At 47.1% G+C, this 20,644-nt stretch overlaps 1 protein-coding gene across 6 annotated transcripts in view; it reads left to right on the forward strand.

Moving 5' to 3' along the window:
* The first annotated feature begins 64 nt into the window (after positions 1 to 64).
* Positions 65 to 20,644, forward strand: part of LOC128894095 (uncharacterized) — a 173,438-nt gene continuing 152,858 nt past the window's right edge. For 3 of the 6 annotated variants that reach the window (XM_054155555.1, XM_054155559.1, XM_054155560.1), the window contains exons 1-3: positions 1,591 to 1,742; positions 3,713 to 4,153; positions 15,579 to 18,737. In XM_054155555.1, coding sequence (XP_054011530.1) covers positions 15,633 to 18,737 — 3,105 coding nt within the window. In that variant the 5' untranslated portion in view covers positions 1,591 to 1,742; positions 3,713 to 4,153; positions 15,579 to 15,632. Of the gene's footprint in view, positions 169 to 1,590; positions 1,743 to 1,794; positions 2,386 to 3,712; positions 4,154 to 15,578; positions 18,738 to 20,644 lie in introns of those variants that run through there. The other 3 variants (XM_054155557.1, XM_054155556.1, XM_054155558.1) reach the window with 3 other exon arrangements.

Here is a 20,644-nt window from a genome sequence, read left to right on the forward strand (position 1 = left end):
ATGTGGTACGCAGCTGGGCCACCTTCGTCCCATCGGAACCAGCCTCGCCGCATTCCCTCCCGACTACCTGGGAACTTCGTTTCGTCACGACCTCTTCGTCTTCTGACTCTCGATCCACGTTTGCTGCTCCCCAGTGGCGCCTCCACGGTGGACGATCTCGAAGGGGGTGTAAGTCTTTCAGAAACACCTTTTAACATGCTGAAGATATCTTTCCTTTTCATTTGTGATTTAGTAGAGACACTTGAAGGTATTGATATAGGAAACTTTTGGAGAGAGGATTGAGAGATGTTCGAGGAAAAATGGAACATTTCGTATTGGACTTTGCTTTGCTCGAGAATTTCGGTCCTTAAATGAGCCGTTCACTGTATCTCATATCTCGATATAGAAAACAGATGTCATAGTATCAATCGTTCATTTATTTTATTTTTGTTCGAGGCAATTTTTAGAGTCATAGACTTCATAAATTTGTAGTTTAGAAAAAGTATATTTATTATATTTTTTTTTGTAGATCAATTATTAACGATACGTAGTGGAGTAGAAAACATTTCGAAAACGTTATCGAGTTCGCCGAGCATCCGATAGTTTAATTTCGTTGTAACATCGTTTGCCACAGTCCACGCGGATCGAACGGGGTCGCGGCGTTTTATTAATTTAATTGAAGGAAGTATCGCCGCGGATCGTCCTCTGGATCTCGTTCGTCTTCGCCAGGCGGAACGGAAATTCTCGATTTTCTCTGCCAGCGAGAAAGCATCTCTTTCCCTTTCCAGCGTCGCGAAATTGAAGGCACGTAGCACGATTTATGAAGTGAGCACGGCGGAAAAATAATATCGAGAAATGTGGCGGCGTAGCGCCGGCCGTGTGTTTTCTTCGCGGAAATTGTCTTCGGAATTGGAAGAAAATTGTTGCCACTCTTTGCGTCTCCGTCTATTATTACTGGTCGCGAATTCGCTGCCCGTGTATGGGACACGTAGTTTATATTTATCGGTGCAGGACTGTTTGCCGAGGGAACGTTTATTATCGTCACACAGGGTATCGTGGCCTCGTAGCACACGCTTCTCGTATTTACACGTTGCAGAGGGACCGTTAAAATAGTTTGCATTTGGGTTTCGAAGGACGAACGCTTGTTGACTTTTCTTCCTCGTTTAATTTAAACGGGGAGCTCCGAGGGGTAGGGAAAAATTGTTTACTCGCTTACTGGGAGGATTACTTCACGCTAATTTACCCGGTTCTTATTCGCCTGGGAAAATTTATCATTTGCAACGATGATGGTACGCGGCGAAAGCTCGCTTTCTTTAGGTTAGAGAAAAGAAACGACTCGATAGTAATTATCGTAGGAATTCATATTTACGGAACACGTAGAAGTTTCATCATCTACCTGTTTGAGTAGAGGATACACTCGACGTTAACCAGTGAATTTTGACGACATTTATTACCGTATGTACATGAAAATTGTAAACAAAAGTAGGCGTGTCTCAGACGGGGCCCCAGGTAGGATCGGGGCCTCGATTGGTGCGCTCCTGCGCGTCGTCCGTCGATCGCGATCCCGATCCACGCGGCGGCAGTCTTGCCGCGCCAGCGCGATCGAGAGGATCGATGCCGTGAGTCGTATCTGCGTGTCTCGTGCTCCGAAATATCGTGAAGTGATCAAGAGCGGTGCAGTGAAACAGAATCCAGAGAAATGTTCACGGTTTCGCGTCGCGCGGAACGATAACGCTCGCCGGAGGATCCCTAGATAATGCTAGGTAGAATTTCCAGTGACACGGTGCTTGTTTATCGCGAAACGGAGTTCCTTTTTCCATTATTCCGTGCATCGTTAATTTACGATGACTCAACCCCTCCCCTTTCCGTGTTATTTAAAGTTCCACGGCTGAGAGGCTCCCTCGTTCGGCGGGGCTTCTTTCGTTTCTGTTTTCTTTCTCGTGGAATACGCGCGGGCATGTATCACAATAATTCGCGTTCGCGTTCTGCGCAGCGAATTTTCCCCGGCGTGTAAAATACCCAGGTTGCTGGCGGACAATTATTACAACACGCTTAAGATCGCGTCACGCTTACAGGATCCTCGGTTAATTTCTTAAGAAGGATATCCCAGCTCCGACGCTTCTTAAGCTCGCTTAATCTCTCGCTCGCCTTTCAACTTCGATTCGAAATTCGCTGTCGCTCGGGGTTTAACTTCGTCGCGTCGCAGGGAACGGATGGGCGATGCTTTTAACACATTGTTGACCGGCAATTTTACACAGACGCGTCACTTCGTGTCACCGGCTATTATTTCGTAATTGAACGTGAAATTAAAACAATCTAAATAAACTCCGATAAACTTTATTTATATTTTACCAATATTGCTTTTGCAATATTCTATATCGCCCTGGGTTTCGTAAAGTGAAATAGGTAATGCGAGTGCGAACACGAGTTAACTCCCGACCGTTCAACGATGTGTTAAGTACAGCGAAAGAAAAATGAACAGCAGTTAGTTGATGGGGATTGCAATCTGAGTAACGTGAAGTGGAATTAATTGTGGAAGGGAATCGAGGGGAATAGAGAGTTACAGGGTGTTTCTATTCATCAATCACTACTAGAATTAAATTCCACTCTTGTCCATATGCTCTTTCCCCAACCAGAATTTCATTGGACCTCCTGGAGCCCGTCTTTTTATCTAATCCATTCAGGAATAAAAAGGCGCCCTCCTAGCTTCAACGATCTATCTCTGAATTATCTTGTTCCGTGCGCCCAACCGTCGCGGTTCATCCTCACCGAATTAACCTAGACCTTCTCGATCGCTGTTGCGACAGGTTCGATTATCGTCGAGGCTGCAGCCGATCCATGTCGATATCGCGAGGTCTTCAGTTTCGATAGACGCTTTACGCGAATACCGGAAGCTCGTGACGCAACCCAGGCGCGGTGATTAATGTCCGACGATCGTTTTACAGAAGGCGCGTCGTTCTGGCGTGTCATCCAGCGATAGCTTGGCCATCGTGCTCCGTTCCCGCGGCTGATAACAGTGTTTGAACTGTCAGTCCGTTTGTTGGGGCGATAGTGACTCGGTTTCACAATTAGACGTCCGTGAAAAGTTCGAAATCATCCAGAACTGCGATCAATCTTCTCTTTGGGGGGGCCGCCGCGCGGCGATAGTGGACTAGCAACGAATTCGGGAATGAAAACAACCGTGGAATTTATCTTTGGGGGTGTAGAGACCGGTGGGTAGGCTGGAAACTTTTTTTTTTTTCTAGAAACGAAACAGGTTAAAATTAATGAAGGATAGGGTACAGTTGCTGGAAGTGACTCGGGATGTAAGCTGGCGATGGGAAAGATTTTATTTTAATAGTAGATGGTAGGCGATAGCTTTGATTGCGACTTTAATCGAATATCTTGTGGTAGTTATTTGTATTTAACATCGTCTCGAGACAATACAGATTGCAACTCTCATTAACCTTCTCAGACCTAGAGTCCGCTATTGAGGACACAAAATTACCACACACGAAACCGACACTATCGTTTAGGCCAAATGACCACTTTTCCTCGAGAACTACACTATCAGGATTTTTTATTTTATTTTCGCCATACTAATTTTAGTCCAAGTTAACCCTGCAAATTGAATTGCGTACGAGAAAAAAAATAATTCGAGTCTGAATGGGTCAACCAACCGATTAGTTGCCCAACGTGTCTCTTTCACTTCTCGCTCCAAATCCGTTCCCTACTTCAAATTTTACCCCTTTAGACGCGTCCGGCATTCCCAAGGCGGCTTCTCGAGCGTACCCGTCGAGGAGGCTGCAAAAATAGAAACCAGTGATTGATTCTCGCGCTCTGGCGATGGTGGAGACCCGAGAGAACCAGTCTCGTCGCGAAACGAACGCGACCCGTCCACGGTGAATCTGCCTCGGTCAAATTACAGTGTTTACGGTGTTGCGTGGCTCTGTATGCCGTTTCCGTTCGGTGGCTGTCCCGCGACTGAGTGATCTCGTGAACGATAGTGCGCGACTTGCTACTCGAGCGTGAACCAACCGATAGCGTTCGAAGACGAAGTCGTTGGATCGTCGAACGAGCAACGATATCGCGCGAGTTCTCGATACTTGGGTGCTTCTCTGCGTGGAATCGGTGCTGGTGTCGTTTGCTTGGAGGAGAACGTTCCAGGTCGAAACGGGGAAGAGGGAAGGGAGAGGTAGGTTGCGAGAATGTCTTGGAATTTATTTAGGAATTTATTTTGGAAGGATGTTGTTAAAAGGAGTGCAAACTTGACAGTATGCTTCACTTCTAGTTTGAAATTTTATTTTTGACCATCCATGAGTAATCTTCGTCTAATTAACCCTTTGAGCGCCAAAAAGCGATATATATCCTCCTACATACACTTGCGAAAAGGGCCGAGGTACAAGGAGACCTCTTGCAAGCTATTTCTTTCGTGTTTAAATCCCTTGTTAGGAAAGCATTGAGAAACCGTGCCCTTTCTATTCGCGTAAATCTTCGTTCGCTCCGTTTTCTGGAAATCCCTCGGCTCCAAGAAGAGGCGCCCTTTTTGCCAGAGCTCTCGCCACGTGGGGCCCGATTCGTGGCCCGCAGATGTGGACCCCGAAGTCCTCGGTCCCTCCTTTCTATATTTTTTTTCTTTCTCTCTCTGTTTCTTCTGTTTTTCGCGACGCGGCACGACCCTGCGGGCAGGAACGTTGTTTTTCTTTGCAAATAAACCACGTGCCCCGTCTCTGACAACACAATGTGTTGCCAACTCGTGCCGAGATATTGCGCCACCGCGATGCGAGATGAGCTTTTTGTTTCGAGAATCCACGCTGCGACCCGTTTATTTATATCTGTCGGTTATTGCCTCAAATTCGGTCGCCCTTTATCGCCGCGGTGGCCGAAGGAGGGCACAAACTTCTTCCTCTAGGAGGTTTCTCATTTTTAATTACTCACAAATGATTGTGAATTTCCTTAGATGCAGGCTGTAGTTCTAGGACTTATTATTTTTTTATTCAAATAGTGTCGCTGGGACCAGTCGATTTCATTCGATATCTCGTTTACCTAGAGCTAGTTTGGCAGATAATTGGAGTAAAATCTGAATTCGAATTTTATTTCTCAAAAAGCAGAGAAAATAAATTTAACGAACGAAGAGGGTGTCGATAAATTTTTTAATTAAATTCTCCATCGTCTCTATTGGAATTTCTTTAAAGTGCACCCAAGACCTTTTCTGTTTCTTTCAATTCGCGATGAGAATATCCGCGTTTCTAAAATCAGGGAAAAATCGTTTTGTCTCTCTCGGATCGAAAGAGGGCTAGAAGAGGACGAGAATGGTTCGATTCCTCGCATAGGAGAGAAGACTAATCGGCCCCGTCTTTGATCTCGCTTTTGTACCGGATACAGTCGTTACGGAGCTGCTCTCTCTTTTCAAAACCAACCGGCGCGCCACGATGAAAGTGCATTCACACGAAGATAACCAACACGACTGCCGTCCTCGTGGCATTGTCAGGGCTCGTTCAGCGTCTGATTATCGCCCAGAATGCGAATCGACATTCGTACGTACGTTCTTTCGAGCTTTATCGCGAGCGTACTGGCATTTCTCGAATAATTTCGTCTAGATCACTGTCCCTCGCGAGAGAACTTTTTTTAAATACTCATAACTATTCTCGGACACCGAATCATAGGGACACCCTGGTCTAAAGAACGATTCATCGATGCCAATTACCAGTGTAAGATTACAGAGTGTAACCGATACGAACAAACCGTCCTTGCATCGAAGTTTCTAAACTCGTACTCCAATTACCTACAAGAGGAAGCCGCGAACTGCGGTCTGATTTTTTTTTTCTTTTTTATTCATTTTTCGTTCGGATGTAGGCGAGAACGTCGCGAACGACCACAGAAAATAGCGAGGAATTCTCTACTTTTCGAGAAATAAACGCTTTCGAATTCAGATTTTGCTGCAGGCCGAGATAACGAATGAAATTGGCTAGTCCTAGCAATAACATTTAAATAAACAAATTTATTCTTCCTTTAAGTCCTGCGTTGATACTCCGGCGATAATCCAAGCGACTATTAGGGGACATTCTGGGCGGTTTAACGCCGTCATTCACAGAAAGTTGCGCTCGTAGGATCCCCTCTGGCTCGGTACATGAAACGACGAGCCCGCGTGGGCGTACTACGCTCGTACGATCGAAAGACGCGAGCGGTGCCGGTTGCAAGCGCGAAACGCGAATAAAGAAAGTTTCATGGGCGCGGTAATGAGTTATCGCGAGGCTGCCTTCGGCTCTTGTCGAGAGACCTTCTAAAAATCGACGATTTTACGCCTCTCGCTTTCGAACTCGTCGATAAATTCGTCCACGAACGTCGTGCTAGCTCGAGCACACCACTCGGAGTGACCGTAACGAAAAAGACAATTATTACGAAGTAGAAGAAATCGAAGCCACGAGGATAACGAGGATCGCTATATATACCGCGCAGCACTAGATTTTTAATCGTGTAACGAAGCACAGGTGATATCGAGAGAGGGTTAGGTTAACAATTTGTTTAATTTCAACGCGGAGGAAGTCTCCGTATCGCCATCGAAACAATACCGTTTCGAGGTGTCGAAATCCAGGGGAAAAAGGTTCTCTCGGCAGTTATTCGAACCGGTTCTTTGTTTCTATTCTGGTTGAGTCACGCAGCCGAGATGGATCCGTATCCCTTTCTTAGTCGACAACGGCAGAGTCTCGCTGGCAGTCGAGAGAAAAATAGTGCAATTTCCATGTTTGCGGTGCTACCGCGGCTTTAATAACACCTCGCTCATAATACGACTCTGGACTTCAGAATACCCAAAGCAGTCAGATGTGTTCCACCAGGTTGAACTCCCATACATAGCAACAATGAGAACAACAGACTAGAGAGAAACAACCTGGTCCAATTTCAAGATTAACCTACACATCGATAGAGGGATCCAGCATCTAATCCAAGCGGAGCTCGCAATCACCAAAAGACCAGCTCGAAATTAAAACGAGACCCAAAGCGATCCATAGATCACCCGTGGCGAGTCTACTTTCCGCGGCACGAGCATTATCGCGAGCATGTGTAAATGCAGGCGCATAATGTACATACCGAGGTCGAGAGAGGATCTCTCCTGCGGACTAGCCTCGGTAATCGACTGCGGCCACGTTATCCTGGCAATTCCTGGCTGCGGTAGCGTGGCGTAATTTCGTCGTAGCTGGCGTTAACGGCGGGAGCACGTTTGCCAGGGCCATCGGTGATCCCTGATTGCGCGGAATGGGTCTCGCTATCGGTACAGCCTACCTGCCACCGAGGCCATTCCACGATTTGCGACGAGAGCATTCTCCAGAAGAAATTTATCGGAGACACGAGGCTTTCTTGGATGGAGGAGCACTTTCTCGTTTCGTCGGTTACTTTGTCGGGATCCACTGTGGTTCTATGTCGTAAGCTATAGCGTGTGCTCTGTGAGTCTGTCGGGTCAGAAGGGAGCACGAATGTATGAGTCGTGCCTTGGGTCTGGGTCTCTGAGAGGGAATTTTAACAAGGGGTGCAAAGTTGTTTCAGGAGTTCTCTACTAGATGTCTATCTATCACAGTTTCATATAACAAGCTATACATAGTCAGGAAGGGCATGGAAAGAGAGATTGGGTCATACCCTTCAAGAGGAAATTTTATCAGAGAATTTTACCCGTTGAGTACCATTTTAAGCAAAGATGGATGATTCTAAACAAAAATCTATATTTCGATCAATTTTCTTTTAAGGTTCATAATATTTTTACACGGTACTAAAAGCACGTTAGGCTTCCTTTGTAACTAACAAAAAACTAAATTTGTGTAAAGAAAATATTTCCACAAAAACTTGGCACTCGAAGGGTTAATATATTAAGCCTTGAATCCGTGAGACTAGGTGATTCGAAAACTGTCTTTTTGCTTAGCTTCGAGTCTCATTCACTTGACATAGCTACTCACTATAAATTCCAATTACGAGTAATAATTCTCTCGCACGAGGGCAAGCAAAAGGGATCAGCGACCGTGAAGGATCTACGGCTTCCGATCTCCGCGGATCATTAACGAGCGAAGGCGGGATTAATAAACCTCGGAGCCTGCCCATGGTGAAACTGTGTCGCGAGCACGTTTTCAAAGCCACGGACTCTTTCTTAATTTGTAGCTAATAGGTCGCCGTGATCGTTCTCCCGTGCATGATAAACAGTAGCGATCAAAGGGAGCACACGCAACGCGAGCAGAAATAGCGATCGTTTCACGGTGCATTTCTACCGCGGCGATCTTTCTCTCCCGGTGCAGTTGCACAGGTCATGCACCTCAAAGGCCAGCCCTGGCAGGGCCGTGAATAGCCCATTGGCTCAGGGTCGCGGCAGGGGAGAAGGTTGTGAAAGGGCACATCGAGTGTTTTCAGAAGGCACTCGTCGATGGTACCACGAAGAGAAGAATAGAAAACGGATACGGTTTGTCGAGCCACGCGATACATCCAAGGGAGACTTTCCACGGAAAACTGGCGATTCCCAAGCTAGAGGAAAATCATTTTCCTCGATTTCTCCTGAAATGTTCGTCCAAGGGCCAAAAGGACTGTAATGCGTTCTATTGGGAACGGAAAAAGCTGCAAAAAGAATTACTTTCCCAGTTTTAATATTGGGGCGAGGCTCGTTTTATCATCGAGATCCATCGGTTGCGCTCGTGTACCCCGTTATTATTGTAGGACTTCGAAGAAGGACTGACATTCGAAGGGAGTCCGGTATTTCCGCGTGGAAATGTACGTCTTTCGCTGGAAAAAACGAGACGTTCTATGTATTTTAATCGCGTCTTAATGAAACATTGCGGGGGTATAATTTTATCCAGACTTTAATTTTCGTATAAAATAAAAAGATTTTCATAATTTTGTCATAACCAGGAATGGAATTTGAAGTGACGCGAATTCACGTCAGCGGTCGCGAATGTGTTAATATCGAAATAATTGACGTTCTTTTGGAATGCATCAGTTTCCTACCTCTAAATTATGAAAATTCCCCTTTATAAAAATTGCACGAGTTAATAAAAGCTCTCCGCTGTTCCATATAAGAGATTCAGGTTAACCCCCTCGAGGAGGTAATCAAAGCTTCCCCTCGACGCGATAAACGTATCATTGTTGTTCGTACATCTTGTAGGTTCGCGTGTATGGGATTAAGTTATGTCGAGGAGCAACATTATCTCGTCCCACGTAGGTGAGCGTCGATCCATTAGAAAGATTAATGGTTCGACATTATCAGACCGATACGGCGGAGTCCGCCAGGAGGTTTTTCATCCTCGCGAAGACTTCATCTTGATTTGACGGGCCAAAAATTCGTTTATCACGCTTCTGGGCAAAACCGTCGTCCTCTTCAACGGCCTTCGTCCCGCTTTTTGTCCTTGACCTGTATCGTATTTATCATTTTCAAGCTTTCTCTCGAAAAAACTTCCGCGATCGTTCACCCCCTCAGCCTCGCGGCGAATTCAAACATTTTTCCTCGCGACGAAACGTCGAATTTCTTGCGGAAATTTCTCAAAATTTATCTCGAAATTTGCGCGTAACGCCTCACGCTCGAATCCCACGGAGGATCGAGCGATCACGGAACGGAAACGGGTAGACGCAGGGAAAGAGAGGGACGCGGCAGAAACGAGATTAAAGATCTCGTCGCGCGATCAATTGAGGGGTCAAAAAGGTTTAAGCACCGTGCACAAGCCCCTCGAAACGAGCTCGCTTAACGAGCGTCTCTAACGGGTACGAGTGTTTTCGCGATTGATGCGTGCAACGATTATTAACCCATTAAAAAACCGTGCCACGGTCGGATGCCCACGTCGCTCTTCTCTCGCATTCCTGCCTCGATTAATTGCCAGTGTGCACGGTTCATTCCCCATCGATGTGTCGCTTTCGAGACGCCCACGCGAACACTGTCATCCTCGGAGACGTCACGCTGATCCTGACGACGCTCCAGAAGCATTTAAGGGAAACATGGAAGACTTAAAGTCAATTAGATTTCTACACGTTCGGAATATTAACTTAGAATTTGTATACGATATCGATAAAAAGTTAATCATTTATAAATAAAAGTTAGAGAAATGAGAAATTTACCGTGAAAAATAAATGTGAGAATATTCTTCATGCTGGTTGTGCATGGACCCTTAAAAGAAGGCTGCATCGGCGAGGACGCCTGTAAAGAAATGCTTCCTCGATGGATAGGGGTGCCTTTATTTACACCACGTGTGCCCGGGTGGTCCGGAAGCGAATAAATCGGGTAACACCCTCGTGGCATAATTTCTTGCCCGTCCACGCGTGACGTCTCACAGTTTTTCCAAGTCTTCTATCATTTATTTCGACGATATCTCGCCCGCAATCTTTTTGCGTTTCGTGGCGCGCGATAAATGGCACGAATCATTCGTCTCCGCTCCGGTTCTCGCTTGTGGATCTTCTCGAGATGAAGTGCGCTGCTCGGTAAGAAAGTAGAGCTCCTAAAAGACGAGATGCTTCTTTTGGAGCAGTGCCTCTCAAATTCTGACCAGGGCTTGTTCACATTCTTATTTGCTTCGGTACACGGTTGATGAAGTCGCGATCTTTTGCAGGGGTTGGCTGTGATACGTTAGCCGGAATTTTTATTGGAAGGAGGGAAGAGAATATCGAGGAAGGAAATTTTAATGTAGAAAACTGTTTCAGTTTTTATTTCATGATTATAGAGATCACTGGTCCAATCACTGTTTTGCTCAAGTCAGTCTCGACACAAGAGTTATTTAAACCAAAATTTCCTCTTCGCTACAAATTCTGAAAATACTTCTATATAAATGCCACTAGCTTTCATATCTTTTTTTTCCCATAAAATCAGTAGAAATTCTAATAATCACAAGCCTGAATACACCTCAAACCTCGCAGTCCATGCGTCAACAACTCTCGTGTTCAGACCGACTCTTACCTAACTACTTGTCTAATGGCATAAATTTAGCGATTAACATTCTGCCCATCCCTGGTTACGTGTGCCAGCGCATTCGTCCATCCGGCTGTGTGCAAGAAGCCCACACTCCGCGTGGGTGCGATTCACGGGTGTGAACAAGTGCGACGCGAATCGCAAACGAAGAAAGTGTATCGACCACTCGTACAATTAGCATTCGCGTACGCGCGATGGTTGGATCGTTCCACGCGAAACGTGAGACGAGGCGTCGACGCCGCGCGTGTGGTCCCCCTCGATCCTCGATCCGCATCTCGATCCGCGAGCTCGAGGCTGCGATGATCGAGCACAGACGATTAGAATGCGGACGGATCGCGCTTGGTATTCAGAGGGAGCGTTTTTTACACGATTCCGTGTCGTAATTACTAGTCGAGAAAGCAAGAGTCTGATGGCATTTCATTTCTTGATTTTAGACCATAGTAGTCATAGTTTTACTTAGTGTTTGATATTGGGCAGTTAAGAAAAATTTGCAGGTGAAATTAGATGTTAGGTGAGGTTGCATTACTGTAATTTTAATTTTACTAGACCTGTCGTAGTGGTTGATAGTGAAGCATCGATAAATTTTCTTGTAGCGGTGATGTTTGATACAATTTCAGTATTTATTCCTAGGAGATTCGCTATTATTATTTTTGTAGTACCCTGTATCAGTACCTGTACATCCAATGCTTTAAAAATATCGAAGAAATAACTGAAACTTGCTATTGTTTGGTCAACGGAGCCCATGAGTCCATCCGTATCTCAGTTCTGTAGATTCACTCGTCTGGAATCCATCTCAGTCTTCTCGGAGTCCTGAATTCTCCGTTGCGGGTTTTACGTTCGGGCGGTACGAAATTTATGCAAATGTATTCCCAAGGAAAGCCGGCGCTCGACGAGAGGTCCCAGCGTTTTTAGAGGCTCTGGAAGTTTTTCTTTGGACGCGGCGATGGCCAGTAGTCCAAGAGTCGAGCCCAACCCGAATTAACTCTTTGATACCGGCGCAGACCTCGATCGAGATCCGGTCCTTCAATCTAGGCCCAGATTATGCTGATCCGACCAACCTGAATTGAATCGTCGTGTAGTTATGGTTCCTCTCGAGTTATGGCTAGACCTGGGCGAGATTCTTTGTCGGATAAATAATTTGGAATCGAGAAAACAATTTATCTCAAAGTGGATCGACTAACAAGTTTAAGTGAAACAAACGAGCTGTTTAATAAATTGCAATCCGAATGATATAAAAATTGCAGTCTGAATAATGTATAATGCTTTCGAGGCAAGGCTATTTCCGTAAACGTTCGATCGAATGTTGGGAATAAATTGTTATACGGAGTACTTACGCGTCTTATTGGAATAAAATTCTGTCCATCTCTGGTTGTGGCCCATTTCGATATCGACGTGGATATATTCCTTTTAGCGATAGACGAGTGCGTTCCCTGGTTATGCAAATCGCAGTGTAGATTTTATGGTAAGAGAAACGCAAACCATTTTGAATCGGTTCTACCATTATTTCTGGAACAACGGAGTCAAGATAGAGCAGAAATATGGAAGCACGGTGGGATCTCGATTAATCGAGGTACGATTATTTGCCGTCGTAAACGCGCGCACTTTGACCAGGAATGGCAAATTTACCTACTACTTCAATTATCAGTAATTTGGTATCGAATACGAATTTAACTTACTTCAAATAGTTTGCTATATAAAAATAAAGACCAAGACAGAATGTTAGAAATAGAAGATTTGTTGAGGATAGAAAGTCAACTTCCAAAGGATTTATAGGTATAAAATGAAGAAAATAGACTCGCGAGACATATACATATCCTAAAAAAGGATACCTCTGGATAACGCGTTTATTTTCCGCATAAAATACAGTTTCACTTCTCCTCCCGTTCTTCAATCCACGCTTCCGCGATTAATCAAAGTCCCGGCGTATCGCCGCACTAATTAATCGCGCGAAATATGGAAATATCGCCGTTTCAGCTAGCCGTGCGAAGTATGGAAATATCGCTACTGGTAATTGTCCGTGGAAGGCAAAAAGGGGGAGACGGGGGGGGGGGGGGGGAATCACGAATAAGTCCGCTCGCGTTAACGAGACGATATCGCCGGATCTCGCGAGCGGCGCAGCGTAATCGCGGTAATCGTGGCAAATCACCTCGATGCATCCTTGCTCGCTATTAGGGTCACTGAATCGCGAGCGCACGCCTGAATCCCGCGATCCCGTTAATCGCGGAAATGCAACCTTGCCGGCTGCATTTTTGTCGATTAGCAATATTTCCAAATGGGAACACCTCGCGCACGACGGCGGCCAACTTCAAACAATATTGCTTTGGGGAATTTTATAGAAGATTCGTTCCCGAGGCTTGTCCGGCCATAAAGGAAAGAGGGTAGCCAGATAAGGGCTGAGAAAGTAATGTTAATTAAAGATAAAGAGACAATAATAAAATGTTATTGAAATGATACGAATTATCCAATTAAAAAGAAATAATTGCATAGTTTGATAAGCACTGGTAGCAGTCAATGTTTGCGCATTGCATCGGACCGTGATCGCGTCGGAATAGCCAGGCGAGGGATTAGTAACGAATGACGATGCTCCCGTAGCGTCATTCCAGCGGGTTGCTCGCGAATCCGCGTTGTTATTCGCCGCGTAACTCGATGGCGGTAATGGTTTCACCGACGGATTTAAGATCCGGGTCAGTGCATCCGAAAAATAGGTTTTTACGTCGAGCGTGAAACGTCGGCATTCAGGGACGCGTTGTAGCTCCGGGCGGGAATGTATATATATATATTTTTTTTTTCTCTCTTCAAGATCATAATTACGCGAACCTTCTGTTTCGTACCATTCTCTCTCTCGGCCTGGCCCCTCTTCTTCTCTTCGATTTCTTTTTATTCGAGCATTGTGGCGTGGCTGGCATTGTCTCGAAAAAGAAACGCTTTTGTGGCCCGTTTAGCGATCGCCAAGCCTCTGTTCGCGTTCCACGCTTACGCTTTCTACTCCGTGGCAACGTCTTAATTGTGGGTCAATTTCTGGAGAGAGGAGCCAGGAAGGATCCGCCACGCGTTGGTCCACGATCGTGTATCTCCATCGACGATCTAAAAGTGGAAATTCCAGCTAGGAGATCGCTCTCGAGGGCGGAGCCGCGTGGGAATCGTTTGGAGAAGTACGTTTGAAGGGGCGATTTAATTTAATTCATCTCTCGATCCTTCTCGGGAGTGTGAAACATGCTGGCAAACCCCTAGCAATATACGAAAACGCGAGGTCTACGATTGCTTTGATTAAATATTTGTGGAGGTTCTGTTTGGGGATCATTTTAGTGCCTTGAGGCTTGTGTTTCAGTAGGCTTTGTTCGTTAGGGCCTGAGAATACTTCGATCACTAGTGGAAAAGGTACATCGAGAGAGTTGTCTTTGTTTGAATAGCATCTTAACGCGGCTGTGTATATTTTCGTTTAACTTTGAAGTACAGAGAGGATCGGCAACGCGATGCATAAATGAAATTTAGTGGCTCTGCCTTGTCACATCAAGGCCCGATCGTATGGGGCGGAATTGCAATCACGTGTAGTTGGCAGGAGCTGCTCTAATTGCTGCGAAACATCGCGGCAAACCTGTAGCAATCCGCGGAGGCGGAAGAGCTGCGATTGCTTTGATTAAATGTTTATTCAGACCTGGAGATCTTGTTTGCGAAACATTTTAGCACATCCGCGAAGGCTTGTACTAGTCGTGCTTTCAGCTTCCTTTGTCTATTAGAGGCTCGGAATAATTCGATTACCGAGGTAGAATCGTAAAGTTATCTTCGTTCAAACAAAACACCGACAAGGCAATCGATATTTTCGTTTATTTATAAAATATGGAACGAATACACGTGAAATTCAGTAACTTCCGGTTTCATTGTCAGTTTTATATAAATATTTTTTTATTTAACAATCAAAAATCGCAGATGGAAAAAAATCCACTGAAATCGATCTATACATTCGATCGTAAATTGAAAACAAGCAATTCGATATTTGAGAGAGTTATGATGTCACTCAGGAACGTTCGAATTAATCTATCTACGCGTGTAAACAACTTCAGAATCTCGTCTAATATTATCGACTACTCTTTTTGTTTTTTATCCTCAACGAACCAGCGTTAAGGCGATCAATTTGTCAGATCACCGACGAAATAAATATGCATGACCCAGGCAAATGTACTTCTCGATAGTCAATATTCACCGTGCGGCCACCGGACAGCCATATTGAATTTCAAACGGTCGTTATAGTCTTTAACGATTCGACGCACGAACGCGTGGCCGACCGTTACGATACCTAATGCGACCAAGGCCCGAAAATCGAATTAATTCCGACCGGATATCGGCCAACAACCGGAAATTTCTCCGTTGACGAAACGTGCGGCTCAACCGGAAGCCTGTCAAAGGACCGTTTTACGGAAGCGCCGTCTTTGCCGTGGCGCTAAACCGTTCTCCAAAACAACCTTTAACGTTCGAATTACGAATGGGTCTCAAAGTATATTGCAGATTGAAATAACGCTTTTAAAGTCAACTTTGTTTTTATTTTAATGCATTGGTCCATTCTCTATGATACAGATAAATAGAGTAGTGCATTTCGACTTGTGTAATTCTGTCTCCTTCGCTCGATTTGATCTTTGAACAACTTTGCTTCAACTATTCTCTCTCCACCTCCACCACTAACGACTTCTCTTGATTGCAGGAGGACAAAGGAGCGCCCCCTTAGCTCGGAGGGGAAGATGCGATCCCGTCGAAAATGAACGATGAAATAATCCTGAAGACCCTAACCGCCGGCAACAACATTCCATTCGTGGACGAGGATGGCCCAACGCCGGCCATCGACCATCATCGCGTCCGCTCGAACGTCGCGCGGAGGGAGTCGACGAAGGAAGCCGCTTCGAACCTCGGCTCGCGATGCGCTCAGAGTTTCGCGACCTTTCGTTCGATAGCTCAATCGAAAAACGGCCAGGAGATCGATCCTCGAGAGGGAGGTCCTTCTCCTTTACAAAGAGGAGCCATGTTGGGTCAAAAAGTGTCCCCGCAGCATAGGTACGTCCGCCAGGCGCCTGCTGCGAGAAGAAACAAAATCGAAACGGTGGATACCGCGCCCGAGAATCCTCTGCAGCGCTATGAAAACGCGGTATTAAAATATCAGAAGCCCAAGACTCGTCCAAAACGCCAACTGAGTCGCGATCGCCAACAACAACAACAGAATCACGGTTACTCCAGCAGCGACGAGAGTGTAGTGAGGAACAAGTCGAAGAGCATCAGTTCCATAGACACTCAGTCCGTGAACAACATCCTGGACGAGTACGAGGACCTCGACTACAGGAGATCGTCCGATTTGAGCGACGTGGAGAGCATCAGCGTGTCGAACTTCGAGGCAGTGATGATGGACCAGCAGAAGAAGCAGGACAAGTCTCGGGTCTCGGTGACGACGACGCATCCCAAACGTTCTCCCGTTCGCGAGAAGACCCAGCCAGTTCTAAAAGTAAACCAGCAAACACAGGTGAGACAGCGGTCGCGTGAGAGGCAGAAGGAATCCGTGAAACGCGTTCCAGCGTCGCCGATAGAAGACGATTGTCCTCCTCGCGCCGGCCAGATAACAGTGGACGCCAGTCGTAGCAAAGTTCCGGAAGTGCTGCTTCGCAAAGGGGAAGTTCAGAAGCGAGTGGACGAGTGGCTGAGCCAGGCTCAAAGCCAGAATTTCCCGGCGTCTAGAGAGAAACCGTTAACGCGGTCGAACAGCAGCGCCGAGCAGAAGAGTCAGAGGCGATATCGCCAGGACTCGAGGTCCAGGTCGATCGACGAGGGCAGGGACAAGTCGAACGGAACTTCGTCGAGCTACGACGACCTCAGTCGCGCTGATAAGAAGGCGGACAAGACGAACAAAGCGAACGTCGCGGTGAACACCAGCAGGGGGACCTACAAGGAGTACCTAGCCCTGAAGAACAGGGGTAAACAGCACGATTACGGTTTCAGCGCGTCGAACAACGTCAGATCCAGGGACATCAGCCCGTCTACTAACTCGAGGATCCCTCAGAGAGGTCCTTTGAGCTCCAGTTTCAGATCCAGACGATTGGACTCCCCTAACGAGGACAGCATCGCCGAGCCAGAGAAGAACTGTCGCAGTAAAGTCACGACGAGTTTGGTAAAGACCAGAAACGAGTCGGAACACGGTAGGATATCTGGGGTAACCGTCGCGGCTACCGGCAGTCCGACGACAACTGCGGTGATCCCCTGCAGGCGAGCGTCGTTGAAGCGATCCCAGACCCACGATCAAAGCTCGAGCGGCGGGACGAGGCCGCTCGTTAAGGAAGAGACAGGCCAGAGGCCGAGGGGAGGAGGTAGCTGCTTGGCCACGAAGGGCCCGAGCAACCTTGGCGACCAAGGCGAGGAGCCGATCTCGCCAAATAAGGACGGAGAAAGTAGGCGGCCGACTCTCACGAGCGATTCACCGCGAGGTAGCGATAAAGCAGCTGATGCCGCCTGTAAATCGATGGAAGCCTCGAGGAGGATTATCGGTGAATCGATGGAGACCAGGCAGAAGAGAGAGAGCAGAATAGACCAGACGAGACAGGAGACCGTGGGCGCGCGTGTCCGCACGATCCAAGGTCAACAGGAGTCCCGAGTCACGAGAAGGAATCCTCAAGCGGGGAATTTGCCGCCAGAAGCTAGGAAACCTCCTGTTCTCCCTAGAAAGGAGCAGGTCCCTTGTCCTCAGGACGCTAAAACCGATCGAGGCAAGGTATCGACCATCGCATCACCTCCGTCCACCTTCAAGCCGAACAACCGCGTCTACGCCGCCCTCCAGCAACTGAACGAGCAGAACGCCAGGTCTAGATCGTCAAACGAGACATCTAGGGCTAGGTACTCCCCGCCGATCCACGTGGAGAAGATCTACGAGCGCAGCTTGCAGCCCCAGGTGATCCACGCCGACGACCTCGAGTCCATTCTGCGACCTTCGTCGCAGGTCTCCGCCTATGGCGAGGGAGGTGCCGCTGAGATGCCTCCCAAGGAACCCGTGGAAGTCGACAAGCGAGAAGAGGATATGTACGAACGAATCGGTGAATCGCGGTACGAGCACCTGGAGACCATCGAGGAGGACGATCAGAAGAGCGAAGCATCCGTGCGTAGGTATCTTGAGATCGAGTTGAGTCAGAAGGTTCTCCAGGCGAACGGAGGACCTAGGGCATCGCCAGAGAGGAGGAAGGAACCGTCCTACGAGCCTGTGAGGACCTTCGTCACGTTCCACTCGTCCTGCTCCCCCTGCAGCGTCCAAACGAGCCAGACCGGTTCGTCGGGGGGCAACGAACAGGAGGAAAAACCTGCGGAACCGATCATGATCCTCGAGGACTTCGAGGTCCCTTATGATCACGGGAACGCGCTCGACAGGAGTCAATTCTGTCACACCCGGGAAGGGAGCAATCTGTCCACGGCCACGATACCTCTGGACGAGCTGGAGAGTGAAAGGCAGAAGTCGAAGGTCGAGGAAGGAAGAAGCGAGGCGTCGGAGTCCGGGCTTCGTCCTGATGCTGCGAAACCTGACCAGATCGAGAACGAAAAGACTAATTCTAGAGAGATCGAGGTGGTGAACGAAGTTCTGGTGAAGAATCTTCAGTTCGAGCAGGACCTACCGAAATCCGAGCATCCGAGATCGGAGCTGGTCGTGGTCGACAAGATCGCGGAGCACGTGGTTCACCAGAGGCCCATAGGGTTTCACAACGTCCTGTGCGATGACTACGAAAACCTCCAGGACGCTCGATTCAGGGTGGCCAAGGTGTACGTGACGAAGGAAGAAATGGAGCGGCAGAGGCTGATGGATCTGCTGAGGAAGGGGGACTACGACTCCGTGAAAGCGGTGAGTGATAACTGCTTTTCTTTTATCCTCGGCGCTGATGGTTCGCTCCACGCCCCGGCGTCGATCGAACGCTGCCAGCCCCGTTATCGACACGTGTTTTTAGCTCTGCAAATTACAGCGCTCGCGTGCATTTTTCCCGGCGATAATTGCACACGATGGGGCTCCGCGGAAAAACGATGTTTCGCGCCGCGTTCGACTGCTTTCTCCGTCGCGAGCCATATTTTAAACGCCCGCGACGCCCGACGTCTTCCAGCCTCTGAATTACACCGCGCGATTCAGCCCGCTCGAGTAATTGCACAGCGACGTCTGATAGATATGGGTATTCTGATATCTCAATTACAGGTGGAAACGAGGATTTTGGGTTTCGTGTCCGTCTTACAGCGGGAAATTATGGGTTTTCACGCCTATCCGTTTGCGTTTTATGGAATTTGATTGGTGATTTAAATACAGGTATCAGGTCAGGTGTTGATGAAATTTATTGCTCGGAGACCAGCTGCATTACGAACTCGGTACTCTTACTAACAGAAATTATAGTCTAAAAAAAGTCAATATCAACCATGTACAATGTACAGTTCCATAATTAAAAATTCATCCACCCACCCCTTTTTCGACTTCGACAAATATCTCAGAACTCCATGGTCTTGTACTTCTTAAATCATTCACTGCCAACTGCAGTATCAACCCCGCCAAAATGACGACTTAAACCCCTTCTTCTCTCACCTGAACAACACCAACCCTCCATAAATTTCATTAATATTCCTGAGTTATCGCCAAAAGTGTCCCGTTCGGTCGAAAATCGCACCTGTTATTCGAAGGTCGAGCGTTCTCCAGGCTCACCGCGAATCGAATTTGGCACCGTTAACGGGTGGTCCAATTTTAATGCGATCCGCGATAAGCTTCGTTCGGGAAGATACGACCGACAGCAAAGCAATAATTACATTCGCCGTTTCCATCGGTGCATTGTGTTTCGCGTGCCGAGTCAGCCGGTTCTTCCAGTAATTACAACTCTGAATTAACCGAGACGCGTTTCCATCCCCCCTTCTATATTTCTATCGGATGTACATCGAACCGCCATTACAGCGGGAGCCACTTTTCTCGTTCGTCGTTTTGTCAGCAGTTTCCAGCCATTTCCGTTCCTGCGGCCGGCGTGATCCACCGTGACGATCCGAACTTCGTGTTTTCGACGAAACGCGTTGTAAACAGGCCGCTCTGGGAACTACCGCGATAGAAAATTGTTGCATGGTTCGCTTCGCCTCGGAGTATAATCCAACGGGACCGTCGGTGTGGTAATTACGTGAATCTATGCCCGTGCCGCGAGAAGTTGCTCTAACTTGCCGCCATCAGCGGCGAGGCTGTTGCGTGGAAAATGTAGCTGTAATTGAAAACTGTGGAGGGTTGATCGAAAATACCGAAACTTTCACTGTTCGGACTGTGGGTACAATTTCATCTGTATGGAATAGAAAATTAACCCTTTGCACTACTTTGTCGAGTCCCACTCGACATTGTTTCGTGTCCAAATCAACAGCGAAGGAAATTGTTTCAAGAGATACCATACACTTGAAAATCACAAAATACAACAAAAGTGAGCGTAAACTGGTATTTCAGCGAATTTGTTTCTTCCTAATGAAATTGAAATATAATTGCAAAGTGCAAAGGGTTAAGGAATAAGGAAACATCTATAATCAAACTCAATTTATCAAGCCTCTGTCCACGTATAATTAGAATCCCAAGGAATAAATTGCATCCCTGTTCGAAGGAGGGACGGTAGATGCGATAGAAATTATTGTCCACGAGGGTAGTATGTAGCGTCTCGTTGCTCGTGGTTGCTCTTCAAGGTGCACGATCTCGAGACACGACTTCGCGTAAGAAACCTGGGTGTAGGAGGGAGGGAGAGTCGTACGATTTAT

The sequence above is a fragment of the Hylaeus anthracinus genome, unplaced genomic scaffold (assembly GCF_026225885.1).
Source record: "Hylaeus anthracinus isolate JK02 unplaced genomic scaffold, UHH_iyHylAnth1.0_haploid 3, whole genome shotgun sequence".
In the NCBI taxonomy this organism is placed as follows: Eukaryota; Metazoa; Arthropoda; class Insecta; order Hymenoptera; family Colletidae; genus Hylaeus; species Hylaeus anthracinus.